General features: G+C 38.3%; 1 protein-coding gene across 1 annotated transcript; it reads right to left on the bottom strand.

The window, feature by feature from the left end:
- Positions 1-2,476: 2,476 nt before the first annotated feature.
- On the bottom strand, positions 2,477-13,095 carry LOC131947423 (uncharacterized). The gene is made up of 9 exons (XM_059308636.1): positions 12,887-13,095; positions 11,870-12,056; positions 11,305-11,460; positions 9,868-9,959; positions 7,387-7,995; positions 6,868-6,920; positions 5,179-5,329; positions 3,812-3,950; positions 2,477-3,629 (listed from the first exon to the last, which is right to left on the bottom strand). Exons 1-9 carry the CDS (start codon positions 12,960-12,962, stop codon positions 3,605-3,607), a joined length of 1,488 nt encoding a protein of 495 aa, XP_059164619.1. The 5' UTR covers positions 12,963-13,095; the 3' UTR covers positions 2,477-3,604.
- Positions 13,096-13,153: the final 58 nt, after the last annotated feature.

The following is a 13,153-nucleotide window of genomic DNA, read 5'->3' as shown; positions in this document are numbered from 1 at the left end:
ATGTTCACAACCAATGTATATAGTTTAAAAAAATCACAATCGATTTAAATTTACAACACGGGTTTTCAACAAACAATATTATTCATAGACATTTAATCGGTGCTTATTAAACGTGTTATTCTACAAAAGAAAATGTATAAAATAGTTGATTCTGATTGCATGACATTGCCGTCATTATGAATTCATTAGGTCATTTAATGTTTTTACACCCATGTCACATAAATTCTGTTACAATAGAATCACATTTTTTTATTTTTAACTTATCTTAAAAATACTTACAATTTGTAAGTGTCTACACGACACGTATAATACACAACATAATTCACATGTGATCTTTTTATCTTATATACATTGCTAAATGAAGATACATTGATGTTCTGTACACTATGTGTTTACACTTACTTTAATCGTAATTTCTGTTAAGTGTTTGACGTGTAGGAAAAACTTTCTTAAACTATTCAACAACTAATTGGCTGCCTTTGAAACTGGAAGTAAAAAACTGGAAATTCCGCTTTTTATCTGTTACATTAGCACCTCGGTGCACAACAACTCATGGGACATAACTGTGGCTGTTCTTGTTTTTTTTTTGTAGCTCCCCTGCGATCATTATACTGAAAATTGCGCCTTTTTCGGAGAATAATAATTAATTACATGAATTTTGAAATACGTTCCGCAACAATTAAACAAAATAAACCGGGAATGATCTCCCCTAAACTTTCTCGAACATTCTTATATAACGCTACGGGGGAAGGCAACTCGGGATATCATGTCATGTCATGTTTGCCTGTCGTCCCTACTGGGACATAGGCCGCTGACAAGAGCTTTCCAGACGTCTCTGTCCAGGGCTAGTCTCTCCAACTGTCCCCAGGTGTATCCAATCTTCTTGGTGTCTTCTTCCAGGTCACGTCTCCAGGTCTTTCTTGGTCTGCCTCTCTTCCTCCTGCCTTGTGGATTCCAGGTGAGGGCCTGTCTTGTTATGCTGGATACAGGCTTCCTGAGTGTGTGGCCAATCCATTTCCATTTTCTCTGGAGGATCTCTACCTCCACTGGCAGTTGATTTGTCCGTTGCCATAGAACATCATTTCTGATGGTTTTAGGCCAGCGAATTCGCAGGATCTTTCTGAGACATGCGTTTAACTCGGGATATACAGACTCTAATACACACACATACACAGATACACACACAGACATTCGGACAAGATTGCAAAACTATGTTTTTCAGACTCAAAGAGGTGTAAAACGTCGAGATTTGCATTTTTTTTCGCACGATTACAAGACTTTCTCTATACTTCGTACATACAAAAAAAGTAAAAATATTTCTTAGGACACTGAACACACAAGATACACATTACACACTCGAACTCTGACCTCTTAGAGTCTACGAGGGAAGGTTGGTCGCCATTAATAGAAATGAACATGTACTAAACCAAGTCACTGACAGTTATGTTAGTGGACTTAAAGATCTGTGCTAGGCCTTACGAGATGTATTTCAAACATAACATCAACACAAATAATGCGACGTATAAAAAGTTTTATATATAAATAATTTATATCTACTTGAAAATACATCTCATATAGAAAGGAAAAAACAACCTTGCCAACTATAAAATTAAAGAAGTAATTCCTTTATGAAGTTTATGGTTAACTAAATGCCGGGGATGTGCTAGTTCGTATGTCAGTACATCTGTTTGATTCTTTTTCTTTGCACGATTACAATACTTTCTCTATACTCAGTATACGAGAAAGTAAAAAGCAACAGCAAGTACATAACTTGAGCTACGAAGTAAAAACTCTTATGTTATGTACACTAATGTCACTTTATCAATAACACACCGCAAGTAGATCTACAGCCTATTTCTTGGGTTACTTATCGGCGCCAATTCAGAACCAGGCATATGCGAGGCGCCCATACAACTAATGTTTCTTTTATTCCTGCTGTATATGAACCGTCAACCACCAACAGATCAATCTTAATTCACAAGTCTTATCTTTACTTGAGGTGTCATGGGGTGCGAAAAAGATGATTAAGTGTACAGAACAATAAACACATTCTCACACAGCTTCAAGAACGTTAGTACGAGTCAAGATAATCAGCATTACATTTGTAGGAGTCAAGGTGATCAGCATTACATTTGTAGGAGTCAAGGTGATCAGCATTACATTTGTAGGAGTCAAGGTGATCAGCATTACATATGTAGGAGTCAAGATGATAAGCATTACATATGTAGGAGTCAAGATGATCAGCATTACATATGTGAGAACATATACTTAAATACCCCGGGTTGATAAAACAATATAAAAACACTGTGGATAAGAGTAGAACTGCAACTAAAAAATGAATAATCAAACTTCAAATAAAGAATAACAATAGTTGTTTATTTAACAAACACTGTGAACATTTGTGAATATTATTTTTTAATTACTAGTAAAGAGGTCCGTGAGCAATAGGGTGATTGAACTTATACTTTAGCTTTATCTTAAAAAACAATCTTTAAAGAACAAAGAAAACAGTAGCTAATTAAAAAAAGTTAAATATCTGAACTGCAAGACTACTATTACAATGTTCCAACTTATAAATTTGTTTTTCATGCCATTTTTTTCCCATGCAATTTTTTTCAGTACTTTAAAATAGTTAATACAATAGAGTTGATGGCTAAAATCTTCAAAATGAACACAAAAATGCTTTGATAATAGTGCTGGATAATAGCAGGATCCCTTATTTTTGTAGGTAATATTAAATAATACATGAATAATTAGACATTCAGTTAAGTTAATTTTTATATCACATTGTCTAATCGATCTAACTTGGATACATTTCTTGTCCTGAGCAATTAATCATTAGAGCATGGCTTATCGTAAATAGATTGCTGTTACAGTTTTCGATTTTGCAAAATTGTATCTTCATAGTTGGTCATCGTGACGGAACCAAATCCTTTACACTTCTGGGTGGTAAAATCCCTAATGACGTTGAGACTCTGGACAATTCCAAAAGGACCAAAGAGCCGCCACAGGACACTGGGTGTCGGGCGCGCGGTTATAAACAAAGATGCACCGGCAAGTGACCAGAAAATTCCCTGCTATTCCAAGGAATTCCTTTCTATTCCAGGGAATTTCATGCTATATTTTTTAAAAAATAACTTCAACGCGTATAAATCGTTGAACAAACTTGGCAAATTATATTAAATCACAAAAAACAGACATTTTAAGGGCTACCATTTTTTAAAGTGAATCCTACCCTAATATTCAATTCCCAACTGAAACTTTAAAACACTGAAACTTAATGTCATGTCAGGAATTCTTTTTAAACAAAAAATTAAAATATTTCATTTTTGAGACATTTGATACCTATTTTGTTAAAAGTCTCATTACTGATTTTAACAATTTTTAAACACAAATTATTCATTTTTAATTTATAGCAACCAACAAAAAAAATTTAAGGAATTTTAAAAAAATTATCGTGGAGTTAAAACAAAAAACAGCATGTGGGCTGCCAAAAAAAAAAATTAGTAAATTAGTAAAGACGTTGAGAGACTTGGCCAGAAAACTTGCTGGTGTGAGCGTCACACGCCTTTGACTTAAGCCGCTACATTCAATTCAGCCGCCACTAACCATTAGGAGCTGGAACCAGGCTGAAAAACAAAAGCTAACGTAAACAAAGGAATTGGAAAAAACGTACCACACGATTATTACTACTTATTGACATTGTTAAATTTAAATAGCAGAAGCCATTTTATACAAAGATTTCTTTTAATTTAAGGACACAGCCGTTAGACACCAAAGTTGATACCTACTTAAAACAAATAAAAATTACCTTTTCTTCCATTCCAGATAAAACAGGATTTTATTTGCCGCTATTTCAATTGCTTGCTCTTTGTTTTTTTCTTCGAAGTGTTTCTTTTGTATTTCCATCAATTTCGCTTTATTGTAAAAGTGCAGCGATATAATGACCACTGTAAAAAAGGTTTGACAAAAATAATACTAATATATAAAAGCCCTGCAGCGAACTTCTCTCTCTCTCTCCTCCTACTCTTTCTCCCTCCCCCCCCCCCCTCTCTCTCTTTCTTAGCTGAACTATTGAAATATGCTGAGTGGCGTTGTAAACCTAGCGGTAGAAAGCTTTGAGTTCAAATCCGGGCTCAAGACAGTAGAACGTCCCCGAGTCTACCCAGCTCTGATGTATATTTAACTTGGGTTAGGGAAAGTAATCAATCACGTCTAGAGTTCAAATCCCGCCTCAGATCCGTAGAACGTCCCCGAGTCTACCCAGCTCGGGTTAGGGAAAGTAATAATTCACGTCAACGAAAGTAAAGGCGACTGAGCAAAGTGCTGACCACAACTTCCCTTAATATGCCGAGGTCAAGAATGTGACCTACTTAGGTCTTTTTAATTTATTAGTACTTGTATGGCCTACAGCTATATTTTATTAAACGAGGGAATTTTCCACGAGGCTCATGTGAGAGTATCCACAACTGTGCTAGTGAATCACCCTAATAGTCCTTGACCTCTGTGTCGATATCCCATAATCCTTTGGTGATAGAAATATAAAAAGGAGATTTCAGAACACGAGGGGCGCAGAGGACACCCACAGAGAGAGAGAGAGAGAGAGAGAGAGAGAGAGAGAGAGAGAGAGAGAGAGAGAGAGAGAGAGAGAACCCATGACATCCATGTTACCTTAAAGTTCATTAGTATATCTTATCTTGTGTTCATAGTGTAGGTTGTGTTAGTTATCAAGTGTTAATTGTAGTTAGAGGTGATTATGTTTTTCTTGAAATTGTAAGTTGGGTTTTACATAATTAAATAGTTTCTGCATTGTATTTTTTTTACTTAACTTAAACTTGTTAATTTTTAGAAGTTGTGGATCTGATTAAAAGTTCTGTTAGATTCTTTGTATTTATCATTTACCCTAGACATTAGATAGCGAGTTTTTATAAGGAGTTTTGTTTCTAGTAGTCTTTTATAGTTTTCATTTAGGTTATCAGTCCAGAAACCATTTCCCGAAAGAATTCGGATGTTACGTTTAATAAATTAGATGTAGGAACACGTAACAAGAAACATATAAACTATTTCATCCGCTCAGAGGATCACCAGAGGACTCAGGGAAAGTAAGGCAGATCACGTAATCCCTTCATATGCTGGGGTCATAAAAAAAACTAAATTTGTAATTATAAAATAACTTACACAGAAAAATCAAGAGAGTGACTATTGTGACAGCATATAATACTGTGAGAGTATTCACACACACTGTTGATTCTGCTAGAGAAAGTGCGCTGTCAAAAGATTTTTCTTGAGCTACGGCGTTAGACACAGTAGCATGAAGCAATATCACGATCTATAATAAAAATGTTAAACATAAGTCAATCAGCCAGCAGCCTACCACCCATTCACCCAATCCGACCCAACCCAACCACCCACCCACCCGACACAACACCACCCCACCCAACCCCACTCAACCAACCCATCCTATCCCAAACCTACCCCACCCAACCAACCCAACCAACCACCCCACCCCACTAAACGAACCCAACCCAACCCAAACCAAACCAAACCAACCCGACCCAACCAACCCCACTCAACCAACCAACCCAACCAACCAAACCCATCCCAACCCAACCCAACCCAACCACCCAACCAATTACCCTGTCAGCTATGTATTACTAACTTATCAATTAGATTCGTTACCAAGACACCGACCCAAACATCCACCCATCAACAAACACAACGACCCAAACATCCACCCATCAACAAACACAACGACCCAAACATCCATCCATCAACAAACACAACGACCCAAACATTCACCCATCAACAAACACAACGACCCAAACATCCATCCATCAACAAACACAACGACCCAAACATTCACCCATCAACAAACACAACGACCCAAACATCCATCCATCAACAAACACAACGACCCAAACATCCACCCATCAACAAAGACACCGACCCAAACATCCACCCATCAACAAACACAACGACCCAAACATCCACCCATCAACAAAGACAACGACCCAAACATCCACCCATCAACAAAGACACCGACCCAAACATCCACCCATCAACAAAGACACCGACCCAAACATCCACCCATCAACAAACACACCGACCCAAACATCCACCCATCAACAAACACAACGACCCAAACATCCACCCATCAACAAAGACACCCAAACATCCACCCATCAACAAAGACACCGACCCAAACATCCACCCATCAACAAACACAACGACCCAAACATCCACCCATCAACAAAGACAACGACCCAAACATCCACCCATCAACAAAGACACCGACCCAAACATCCACCCATCAACAAAGACACCGACCCAAACATCCACCCATCAACAAACACAACGACCCAAACATCCACCCATCAACAAACACACCGACCCAAACATCCACCCACCAACAAAGACACCCAAACATCCACCCATCAACAAACACAACGACCCAAACATCCACCCATCAACAAACACAACGACCCAAACATCCACCCATCAACAAAGACACCGACCCAAACATCCACCCATCAACAAAGACAACGACCCAAACATCCACCCATCAACAAAGACAACGACCCAAACATCCACCCATCAACAAAGACACCGACCCAAACATCCACCCATCAACAAAGACACCGACCCAAACATCCACCCATCAACAAACACACCGACCCAAACATCCACCCATCAACAAACACAACGACCCAAACATCCACCCATCAACAAACACAACGACCCAAACATCCACCCATCAACAAACACAACGACCCAAACATCCACCCATCAACAAAGACATCCAAACATCCACCCTTCAACAAAGAAAATGATCCAAACATCCACCTATCTATCCAACTTTAAACCCACCTGTACTAATCTGTTTTGCCTGAACAAAACGAACAATATGCCATATGACCAAGCTGTAAGACCATAGGTTAACAATTAATTGTAAGCAACAAACAATAAAAAGTCGATTCATTTATTTAAAAAACTAAAAATTTGAATTTACAATTTTTTTAGACGTAGGTCTGTCTGTATCTATATGAGTTTGGGTATGTATGCGTATAAGTGTGCAGGGTATGAGTATGCTTAGCTAATGCGTATGTGTACCTGTACGTGTATGCGTATGTATGTATATAAATTTATATATATATATATACATATATATATATAAAATATATATATATATATGTATGCGTATGTATATATATATATATATATATATATATATATATATATATATATATATATATATATATATATATATATGCGTATGCGTATGTATATATATATATATATATATATATATATATATATATATATATATATATATATATATATATTTATATTTATATATATATATGAGTGGGGAGTGATCCTACTCACACAAGGTGGGGGCATCTTCTTGACGGTAGAGCTGGCCATTAGCAATCTCCTCCTTAACGTCAGGCCCATCCCCAGCGTTGACAAGCGTAGCCTCACACAGTCGTCGGTTGAAGCTGAAGGCGAGCGGGGCGTTCTGGTGTGTGCACTCGGTCAAGGTGTCCTTCCACGTGAAGTCCTCCTCAATCAGGGGGCGGATCTCGTACTCCAGGCTCCTGATCTGGTTCGTCCCCAGGCTCCTGATCTGGTTCGTCTGCAGGCTACTGATCTGGTTCGTCTGCAGGCTACTGATCTGGTTCGTCTGCAGGCTACTGATCTGGTTCGTCTGCAGGCTACTGATCTGGTTCGTCCCCAGGCTCCTGATCTGGTTCGTCTGCAGGCTACTGATCTGGTTCGTCCCCAGGCTCCTGATCTGGTTCGTCTGCAGGCTACTGATCTGGTTCGTCTGCAGGCTACTGATCTGGTTCGTCTGCAGGCTACTGATCTGGTTCGTCCCCAGGCTCCTGATCTGGTTCGTCTGCAGGCTACTGATCTGGTTCGTCTCCAGCTCGAACATGTACGCTCCCTTGGGGGCTCGGGTAATAACAGTCTTGCAGCTACCGGACATCAATTCTGAAACATACAAACAGCATGACTGAAACATACAAACAGCAAGACTGAAACATACAAACATTAAGTCTGAAACATACAAACAGCAAGACTGAAACATACAAACAGCAAGACTGAAACATACAAACAGCAAGACTGAAACATACAAACAGCAAGACTGAAACATACAAACAGCAAGACTGAAACATACAAACAGCAAGACTGAAACATACAAACAGCAAGACTGAAACATACAAACATTAAGTCTGAAACATACAAACATTAAGTCTGAAACATACAAACATTAAGTCTGAAACATACAAACATTAAGTCTGAAACATACAAACATTAAGTCTGAAACAAACAAACAGCACGACTGAAACATACAAACAGCAAGTCTGAAACATACAAACATCAAGACTGAAACATACAAACAGCAAGTCTAAAACATACAAACAGCAAGTCTGAAAAAACAGCAAATCTGAAACAAACAGCAATTTGAGTCAAACAACAAGCATGAAATACAAATAGCATACAAACTAAAAGCCATTTAATATGTTTAAGTTAATTCTATGTTTTGAAATTGTTTACTATCATTCTTGCAGAGCGAAAAATAGAGCCACGGGACACAATTCAAGAAATTCCGACAATGGAGTTACGGCCCTTTAAGTTAAAAAATTCTTTTAAAATATATTTTTTCAGTACAACCCTGACCCTTCCCTGCCCTCCACTAAACATTTCATCACCATTAAAGTTAATATTTGACGTTTCATGACCATAACTCTAACACTAACACAAAAGACAGCATTTAACTCTAACAATATCCAAAGAGTAAGCATTTAACTATAACACTAACCCAAGAGTCAGACCTTAACTCTAACATTAACCCAAGAGTCAGACCTTAACTCTAACACTAATCTAAGAGTAAGACCTTAACTCTAACACTAACCCAAGAGTCAGACCTTAACTCTAACACTAATCAAAGAGTCAGACCTTAACTCTTACACTAACCCAAGAATCAGACCTTAACTCTAACACTAACTAAAGAGTCAGACCTTAACTCTAACATTAAGCAAAGAGTCAGACCTTAACTCTAACACTAACTAAAGAGTCAGACCTTAACTCTAACACTAAGCCAAGAGTCAGACCTTAACTCTAACACTAACTAAAGAGTAAGACCTTAACTCTAACACTAACCCAAGAGTCAGACCTTAACTCTAACTCTAATCAAAGAGTCAGACCTTAACTCTTACACTAACCTAAGAGTCAGACCTTAACTCTAACACTAACCAAAGAGTCAGACCCTAACTCTAACACTAACCCAAGAGTCAGACCTTAACTCTAAAATTAAAAAAGAGTTAGACATTAACTCTAACACTAACTAAAGAGTCAGACTTTAACTTTAACACTAACCCAAGAGTCAGACCTTAACTCTAACACTAAGCCAAGAGTCAGACCTTAATACTAACACTAACTAAAGAGTCAGACCTTAACTCTAACACTAACCCAAGAGTCAGACCTTAACTCTAACACTAACCCAAGAGTCAGACCTTAATACTAACACTAACTAAAGAGTCAGACCTTAACTCTAACACTAACCCAAGAGTCAGACCTTAACTCTAACACTAACCCAAGAGTCAGACCTTAACTCTAACACTAACCCAAGAGTCAGACCTTAACTCTAACACTAAGCCAAGAGTCAGACCTTAATACTAACACTAACTAAAGAGTCAGACCTTAACTCTAACACTAACCCAAGAGTCAGACCTTAACTCTAACACTAACCCAAGAGTCAGACCTTAACTCTAACATTAACTAAAGAGTCAGATGTTAACTCTAACACTAACCCAAGAGTCAGACCTTAACTCTAACACTAACCCAAGCGTCAGGACTTACTTCTATTTGCTGACGATATGTAGTGGGTACCGGTTTCTAGTCTGGAGAAAGACGTCTGCCAGTTATTGATGACGTCACGCTTCCACTTTAATCTAAGATTGGAAATAAATAAAATGTGCCCAATTAAATGCCCCACCCTGTTAGAAATGAACACCAGTTAACGTTTTCGTAAATCATTTGAGTATGCAATACAGAGTGGGGATGTTAGGGTATGGTTAGGGTCCGTAGAGTAGGGGAGACGATATCATGGTATGAACTGGTGATGTATCAAGGTCAAAAAAGTGTTTATTATTTAGGTTTTTTTTTAAGGCAATTCAAAACTTTGAACTGATCTTTTTATTGATATAAAATTTAACTTTTAAAGCAATATTATAATACAGTACTGTTTAAAGAATAGTCAAAAACATTTTCTTTGTACTACGACCTTTATCCATATGTTCTCTGACCATAGTGGCTTTGATCATTGGTGGTTAGACCATAGTGGCTTTGATCATTGGTGGTTAGACCATAGTGGCTTTGATCATTGGTGGTTAGACCATAGTGGCTTTGATCATTGGTGGTTAGACCATAGTGGCTTTGATCATTGGTGGTTAGACCATAGTGGCTTTGATCATTGGTGGTTAGACCATAGTGGCTTTGATCATTGGTGGTTAGACCATAGTGGCTTTGATCATTGGTGGTTAGACCATAGTGGCTTTGATCATTGGTGGTTAGACCATAGTGGCTTTGATCATTGGTGGTTAGACCATAGTGTCTTTGATCATTGGTGGTTAGACCATAGTGGCTTTGATCATTGGTGGTTAGACCATAGTGGCTTTGATCATTGGTGGTTAGACCATAGTGGCTTTGATCATTGGTGGTTAGACCATAGTGGCTTTGATCATTGGTGGTTAGACCATAGTGGCTTTGATCATTGGTGGTTAGACCATAGTGGCTTTGATCATTGGTGGTTAGACCATAGTGGCTTTGATCATTGGTGGTTAGACCATAGTGGCTTTGATCATTGGTGGTTAGACCATAGTGGCTTTGATCATTGGTGGTTAGACCATAGTGGCTTTGATCATTGGTGGTTAGACCATAGTGGCTTTGATCATTGGTGGTTAGACCATAGTGGCTTTGATCATTGGTGGTTAGACCATAGTAGCTTTGATCATTGGTGGTTAGACCATAGTGGCTTTGATCATTGGTGGTTAGACCATAGAGGCTTTGATCATTGGTGGTTAGACCATAGTAGCTTTGATCATTGGTGGTTTGACCAGAGCGTGACTTGGCCATAGTTCTTTTGTGCTAAGATAGTCTCTGACCACAGGTGGATTTTCAAGAGTGGGGGTTTGTTCACACGTGATTTGTCCATATATGGTAAGGATTAAGAAACAAAACAATACTTACTTTTGTACCAGAACAAATTATTGTGTGACGAAACAAAACAAGACTTACTTTGGTACCAGAACATAGTACTCCGCGCCCCAACCGGAAGTTGGTATGGCCAGGAAACTGGCAGTTGAGTGGAACGACACCGGCATAAACACCGTCATCCCAAAGTTGAACTTTCCTTTGGCGACAATAGACGTGATGGGGCCACTGATTGATGTTCTGGGACACAATGAGAGCGGTTTAAAGCAGACATTCACTGCTCACGTCATCAACATCCACAGTCTCACGTCATCAACATTCACAGTCCCACGTCATCAACATTCACAGTCTCACGTCATCAACATTCACAGTCCCACGTCATCAACATTCACAGTCTCACGTCATCAACATTCACAGACCGATGTCGTAAATATTAACAGTCCGACGTCGTAAATTGTCATAGTGTATATTTGAAGCCATTGTCGAGACGGCAGATATATCCGCTGAACCTACCGATATGAAGCGCTAACTTACAGAAAACGAAAAGACTTACAACTATACTATTTCCGCTGGAACTTCCAATATACAGAAAACGAAAAGACTTACAAATATTTCCGCATGAACCTTCCGATATAAAGAGCTCACTTACAAATATTTCCGCTGGACCACGTAAGTAGTGACCTGCAAACGGTCGAGAGCGACTCTTTCAAAAACCGGGTTTCGCCACATCGGATCCGTGACGTAAACATTGAATTTATTCATCATGGTGATGGGTTGGCCTTCAGGCATGTATGGGAACTGTACAAGAAATTCCACTCCCATTTGTGAACCTTGAGCTGCAGTGGGGGAAAATGTGGAGCTTGTGAACTTATGATGTCTACACCATGTTTACTTTTAGACAAATGTTTCACTAATATAGCCCAACTCTCCGGCTGAGTATAAAATTCCTTAATCTGTTAGTAACAGAAAACTAGTGAAAAATCACGATATAGCGTTGGTTATTATTCCAGAATTTTACAGCAGTAACAAAAACCAGTAAAACCATGGCGTAGTCTGCTGAGCCGTTCCGGAAACCACAGGAAATACTGTAAACCATCATTTATTTGCCGCCATATTATTTAAAATACATAATGTTTAAAAATGTGCTTGGACTGATTTTAGTTGCATTTTGTCCTATACTGTTTTGCTAATTAGTTTGTATTTCTAATTATTTTAAGTGTATGTGCTAATTATTGCTGCACTAAACATTGTTCTAGTTCTTCTTACTACTTTTAACTTAGGTAAATCTAATCGTCTTATTTTACAAGATCTAAATCTAGTTGTCGCAAATCTTCTGCAAGTTTTTTTTTTCCCAGGTTTCTTTAAAAACATCAATTACTACACTCGAGTTTATTAATAATATTTAGATGTAGTAATTGTGTTAATACTCTGTCAATTAAACTTTAAATTAAGTTAAAACATTAATTTTTATTTCAACGGTTAAATAAACTATGGTTTACAGTAACGAATTTTACCGAAACTCAACACACATTATCAGATAATTTCCGACGCTATATCGTGAGATTACCCGGATGTCTACACAGACTTAGATATCTAAATTCTAGATCTAGAGCTAGATTCTAGCCTTCTAGATGTCTATGTGTCTTGACTCTCTAGACAGATTTACCTTCAACCTTTGAGATTAATCCCAAGCACACAATAGCTAACATGTTGATCATCCTTGAAAAATGTGTAGGAGCCATAAAACTGCTTGCTTGTATGCTCGATGTACACAATAAATGATTAGCCTTCACACCCTGGTACAAAACTTCAGGCAGTCGGCCGAAATGGGCAACATATTTAGGTGCTGAAGGTTACACATGGATATCAGTATCCTAGCAGGGTGGGTCTGTTCAAAGCTCGTGTAAACCAGCGCCTAGTGAGTTTCTGTTCT

Source organism: Physella acuta, unplaced genomic scaffold (assembly GCF_028476545.2).
Source record: "Physella acuta isolate Inbredline_101_S28 unplaced genomic scaffold, ASM2847654v3 ptg000592l, whole genome shotgun sequence".
Classification (NCBI taxonomy): Eukaryota; Metazoa; Mollusca; class Gastropoda; family Physidae; genus Physella; species Physella acuta.
Note: the sequence above shows the minus strand (reverse complement) of the source record. Positions and strands in the feature narration are given on the sequence as shown.

Excerpts from the sequence above, each read along its gene's own strand:
- LOC131947423 (XM_059308636.1), bottom strand. The coding sequence starts at position 12,962 with ATGGCTCCTACACATTTTTCAAGGATGATCAACATGTTAGCTATTGTG. Across the intron at positions 9,960-11,304 it reads TACTATGTTCTGGTACCAAA|ATTAAAGTGGAAGCGTGACG; the intron begins GTAAGTCTTGTT and ends TTCCAATCTTAG. Across the intron at positions 3,951-5,178 it reads CACTCTCTTGATTTTTCTGT|TGGTCATTATATCGCTGCAC; the intron begins GTAAGTTATTTT and ends CCTTTTTTACAG.